A 6,000-nucleotide genomic window follows, 5' to 3' on the forward strand; every position below is an offset into this window, starting at 1 on the left:
CTCGACTCCACCCGACGACTGCATCTGTAATCAAAGCCATCTTAAGCGTCAGCTGCTGGGTTACACTGTCTGTCAGAGATAACCAGTCACGCTGGTTAAAGCATGTCGGATCATGGACACTGTTGATGTTCAATAGCTTCGCCCTGATGGAACAGCAGGAACCACGTCCTTCAGGGAGAAGCCGAAAATGCAGATCTAGCTTATTTGGAAAGTTGTGGTGCCACGTCACAGATGTTGACCCACTTTAGTTAATCGGGTTCGGGTGGCGATACTATGTTGCACCCTTGTGTTATTCAGCAACACCCAACAAAGAGCTTCTTTATTGGCATCGATGGTTCCATGAAGAACTTTTAACATCCATGGAACATTTCCATTGCACAAAAGGGTCGGTTACACTTTATTTTAAGGTTTCATTGTTATAGTGTGATTATATATTTAAGTACTGAGTAATATTAACAACTACATGTACTTACTATAGGGTTAGGGTAGGATTAGGGTTTGGTTGAGGGTTAGTTGCATGTAATTATGCATAATTTACTGTTATTACTATGTAACATATGCAACAAGGACACTGTAAAATAAAGTGTTAAAGGTTCTTTATACTGGAAAAAGGTTCTTTAGGTTTTTTAAATGTGCTTCACACTATGAAAAAAATTGTTCTTTTAAGAACTGATCATGAAAGGTTCTTTGGGAACTAAAAACGGTTCTTCTATGGCATCGCTGCGAAAAAAACTATTTTTAAAGGGACAGTACAGCCAACAAATAAAATTGTGTCATCATTTGTTCCAAACCTTTGTTAATTTCTTTCTTCTGCTGAACACAAAAGAAGATATTTGAAGAATGTTGGTAACCAAACAGGGCTCGACATCAGCTTTTTTGCTCTCCAGCCACTGTGGCTAGTGTGATTTCCAAAGTTACTAGCCACTTAGCATTTTCACTGGCCACAATTTTGACATTAATACCATGGGGAAAAACTGCCATATAGATATTTTTAATATTATCTCTTAATTTGGCAGCAGGAACTGTATATATTAGGTTGCTGTCACTTTAAGACCTGACGCACGGATATATTACACATGCATTTTCTTTCTCGACTGTTTATGTTCACCTAAAACATAACTGACTGTATTTACGTGAATACTCGCCACGACTGGTATTTTTACATTATTTTGTGTGTATTTGACTTGTGCAGCGAAAAAATAACTATTCAGTGCTGAGAGTCAGCTTTATGTGCCACGCTTTGGGTGTGAGCACACAATCTGCGGGAATGAGTAAAATGATGCGCAATAAGGCGAAATTCAAGCCCTGTAACAGCAACAATAATCATCTGGAGCTAATGAAACGAGTGAGTGAGGAGAGGCGGGGTTGTGTCTCTTGTTGTCGGAGAGATATGAGAGAGAGAGAGAGTATTGGAAGCGTTTCAGATATTTCAGTATCGATATGTATCGAAAAATCTATATTTTTGACAACACTACATTGCACTTGGTTTATTTCTGATGCCTTTTTAAAAGACTACAACTACATATATACAAGACTACAAATGTATATATTACATATAAAATTCAACCCGCTAAAGTGGCTAGTAGGAGTGACTGTTACAATCTACAGCTGAAATACACGATTAAAAAACAAATTGTATTTTGAAGACAATATCTTTAAAAATTGGATGGTGTTAATGTTAAGCCCTGGTAACCAAACAGTTTCTGGTCCCCATTGACTTCCATGGCACTTTTTTCTATACTATGGAAGTCAATGGGGACCAGAAATGTATTTATTTTTTAGTTTTTTTCTTCAAAATATCTTTTTGGTCAACAGAAGAAAGAACTTCATGCAGGTTTAACAACTATTTAAAAAAAAAAAATTTTTTTTTTGGGTGAACTATCCCTTTAAGAAGGACCAACCCAAACTGAGTGCAACAATATCTGACTCAAATTAAACTTTTTGTTTGGAACTGAGCTTAGAGCTGCTCATTTTGTGCAGAACTAGGAAAAAAGCAATAAAGCATGATTCAATCCCATGAGTCAGTTGGGCAGGACCAGGTCAGAAAGCACAGGAAGTTCAGGACAGAATCTCGCCCATGAAGTCCTTATGAGAATGAGCTTTTACTGTTGTCAATCTAAACACACATGCGCTTTAATGCATTTTTATAAGAACAACATACCATACACTATTTAATTCCTTATTTTTAGCTGCATTTATCTATTAAACTTTTTTTTGAACCACTTTGACCTAAAATATTGACTTGAGATTTTCAGTAAATATTGCAATAATTTAACCACACATTCGCATGTTCACGGTTCTATGGTGTTAATTTATGGTCACATGACATGCATGTTTAGCAAGCATTTTAAAATGATGTCTCTTCCGTTTTTATTTTCTACATAATTATTTGCTTTTCATCCACTCAGTGAACACAGAAACCGCTTTATTATGCCACGTTGCCCATCTGATCTGCTTTTCGGAAAACTTCACCGCATCTACAAACACAGTGAATGCTTTCAGAGCTCGTTTTCACTGGATGATTCAGGTCTTCAGTTCGCTAGGCCGTGAAACCCCAATTTTCCCATGAGCAACAAATATGTCTCTGTGAGTGTGACGATTTCTCATTTCTCTATATTGATGCTTTAATAGGGAGTGTTGGAGGTTTGATAACATCAATAACTCTCAGTATGTGCACTAGCATTAGTGATGACTGACTTGGCAACATGAAGACTGATGTGTGAAGTACACAAGACTCAGTGACAGCGCGTCTGACGGTAGTTTAACAGTAACGGTACATGTTCAGCCAATGTGAAACAGATTAATCGAGTCCCTGTGTCTGGATTCTTCAAGATAAAGAGAATTTCTTAACATTACACTGATGGGTATTATAAACACGAGTTAATGAAAGGGCATTAAAAGCCTTTTAAATCACACACAGCCCGCAATATTCAAACTAGACTCACTTCCTGAAGGAAACCGTAGTGATTGTAAGGTAAATATGCAAATATCACAATGAGATCATCAAGTTGGTTAGATTCTGAAAGCTGAACATTCCATCAAGTTCCGTTCCGAAAGTAAAAACTCCATTAATTCTATACATAGGGAAAGTGTATCTTTAATGAGAACTTAGAAACCTTTAAAGACAGACTTGCTGTGAGTTACGAGGTTGTTATTCCATTGTGTTCGTGTCTGTTAAAACCGCCAACCCGCATTATTTCGGCTTATTTTTAACTGTGGAATTCCTGGTGAAAACCTACATTACCCATGATGCTGTACAGGATCAGAGAGTCAAAAAAAAAGCAACACGTGCCAAAAGACCTCTTTAGCTTCAAGTGTTTGGGGTATGTATATATACACGTATACAAATCATATATGTGACCCTGGACCACAAAAGCAGTCACATGGGTAAATTTTTTTTAAATTGAAATCAAAGCTGAATAAATAAGCTTTCCATTGATGTATGACTGGTTTTGTGATCCAGGGTCACATATATGATTTGTATATGTATATATATAGGATTTTCAGACTTTAATCTTAAAAAGATGTGGCACGCCTACGACTGAAATTATCTATAAAGCAAAGTTTGAGCAAAAATATAAATAAATTTGAGCAGTTTGCTCTGCAAGCAAAACTGAGCCACAGCTGAAATATAATATTTCTGCACTAAGTCAGGCAAGGTCAGCATGGCATGGAAATACTAGCTAAAAATTAACTTTTTCTAAAAGAAATGGGTGATAAATTCACAAGGCAAATCTTTGAACAAAAAGTTAAAGTCAACATGAAACAACGTTCAATGATCACATTTCCAAATAAAACCGGACATTCTAGTAGGAATTGATTTTATCAATCAGAAATTATTGAATTGTGAAAAGTGGAAGAGAAAGGCATTACACAAGAGTGTATATCTACACAATTTTTCATTATATAGTAATGTCACTGATGAATCATTCACAATAAGATCAGAAACATGAATTTAAAAAGTGAAGATGTATTTCAGAAGTACCTGTGATGTTTTTCCGCTCTGTTTTATCAGATTTAACGCGTAACGAGTCTCTCTGTTTCTCATCTGTCCCGATGTGCTTCTTGGTTTCCGGCGTCTCTTGACCAAACTGAAGCTGGCTGGTGTATTTTTCATGCTGGAATCCAGAAAACATATAAATGACATGAACTAAACTTAAGAAATGCTGTATTTTCAGTGTGTATTTTGCAGTGTGTTGAGAGATGCTCATGTTAATTTATAAATACATTATCAAAATTAGGGCTGTCGCTTTAACTGCATTTTAATAAATCAGCATATCACGTAATTAATTAGATTAAAAATTTTAAACACTTGACAGCCATAATTAAATTCAAAAGTTGTATCTGCAGGGCCCTTTGAAATCAGTTTTATTTTATTTTTCAAATTCGCTTTTTTTTTTAGATTTAAAAAAAAATTAAGTTCTCGATTTAAATGGTTAAATTACATTTTAGTAATTAAAAAGCATGTCTAATTAGTTGGAATCAATGAAAAACTTTCAAATACATTTTTGTTAAATTGTAAGTTTAGTGTCCTATGAAATGTTTTTTTTTTTTTTTGTCGTTTTTTTTTCAGATTCAGTTTCCTGGATTCCATTTTAATAGTTTAATAAATTTTTAATCATCAAAAAGCACGTCTAATTAAATAAATTAATAGAAATCATTTTTTTAATTAATTTAATTAGACATGCTTGTTGATTATTAAAATTTTATTTTTTCTTTCCCCACAAATTCTGTGTTGCGTATTTTCTGGAAATCAAATGAAGGCATTAAAACATTAATTTAATGCATCTTTTAATCATATGAAATTAAACTAATTTTGTCAAACTACGTGCTGCACAACTGAGCTTGTAGAATGATGTAGAAATTAAAACATGGAAGTATTCTTGTAAAAAATGTATTCTTCCTTAAAAATATAAAGTTTTGATAATTTATTATTAATAGTGTTAGTATTATTATTACATTGAGACATGACAAATATATTACTTTTGTACAGTCAAATTTAGAGAAGTTAAACCGTGATCCCGTCCGGGTTTTCTGCATCGCAGGAATCATAAGGCCCTGCATCTGTTCATTTTATTGAATGAACCTGAGGTAATATGAACTAATAATAAACAGTTGTATTTTTATTACATATCGCTACCAACGATTAATAAACACTACCAAATGTATGGCTCATTGTTAGTTAACGCATTAACTGCAGAAAACTTTCATTCACTTCATTCAATGCTACATTTTTCTAGATATCAATCATTTGTTTACAAAAGTATTCATTACTTCAATGAGCTCATCGTTTCTGCCTTAAATTAATACATTTTTAGCTAACTGTGATTTTTTATATGTACATTTCTGAAATACATAACTTAGACAGTTACCTCTGATAACAGATCACTCTTAATTGTAATGTGGACTGTAAATATTGAGTGTTGTGAAAAGCGCTATACAAATAAATGTGAATTGAATTCAGTGTAAATTACTGTGTAAATACATTTGCCACATGAGTGAGTATTGTCAGAAATTACACTGAAAATAAGTCTGAACAGTCGAGTCACCTTTATGTCAATAGCGCTTTATACAGTAATAGAATATTCCTATAAATGTATAAATGTGCAGGAAAACACTCAAATCTACCTTCAGGGCTTCCTCGGGCACTTTGTGTTGGCTTCTCTCCAGGATGTATATGTGTGAATGTGTGAACAGTCAAGAAATAAACAAAGCATCCCATAATGATCAGAGAGAAAGGACACAACAGAGGGACAAAACTCATTCGAATTGCTTGTGGCATCATTTCTATCGAGCTGAGCACAACACTGTCCTGAACAAACCTGTCTCATAAACAAGAAAGCTGCTTTTCTGCAAGATTATTATTTCTCATTTTAGCAAAATCAAAAGCCCTGAGTCAAACCACAACGGACTTGTGTGCCCGTTTTACTCCGGTTTGAGTTTGAGGGAGGATATCATATCCGAAGCGAATGACATCTGATAACTTCAGGGTGATGTACG

At 34.5% G+C, this 6,000-nt stretch overlaps 1 protein-coding gene across 7 annotated transcripts in view; it reads right to left on the reverse strand.

Annotated features, from left to right (window-relative positions):
* The window catches only part of cep170ba (centrosomal protein 170Ba), a 44,591-nt gene that overhangs the window by 28,268 nt on the left and 10,323 nt on the right, over positions 1–6,000 (reverse strand). For all 7 annotated transcript variants that reach the window (XM_077196793.1, XM_077196791.1, XM_077196794.1 and 4 more), the window contains exons 4-6: positions 5,956–6,000; positions 5,629–5,687; positions 3,986–4,118 (exon numbers count right to left, since the gene is read on the reverse strand). The exon at positions 5,956–6,000 is cut by the window's right edge and continues 34 nt beyond it. In XM_077196793.1, coding sequence (XP_077052908.1) covers positions 3,986–4,118; positions 5,629–5,687; positions 5,956–6,000 — 237 coding nt within the window. The remainder of the gene's footprint in view (positions 1–3,985; positions 4,119–5,628; positions 5,688–5,955) is intronic.

This window comes from Siphateles boraxobius, unplaced genomic scaffold, assembly GCF_051911475.1.
Source record: "Siphateles boraxobius isolate OS27281-9 unplaced genomic scaffold, OSU_SipBor_1 36, whole genome shotgun sequence".
In the NCBI taxonomy this organism is placed as follows: Eukaryota; Metazoa; Chordata; class Actinopteri; order Cypriniformes; family Leuciscidae; genus Siphateles; species Siphateles boraxobius.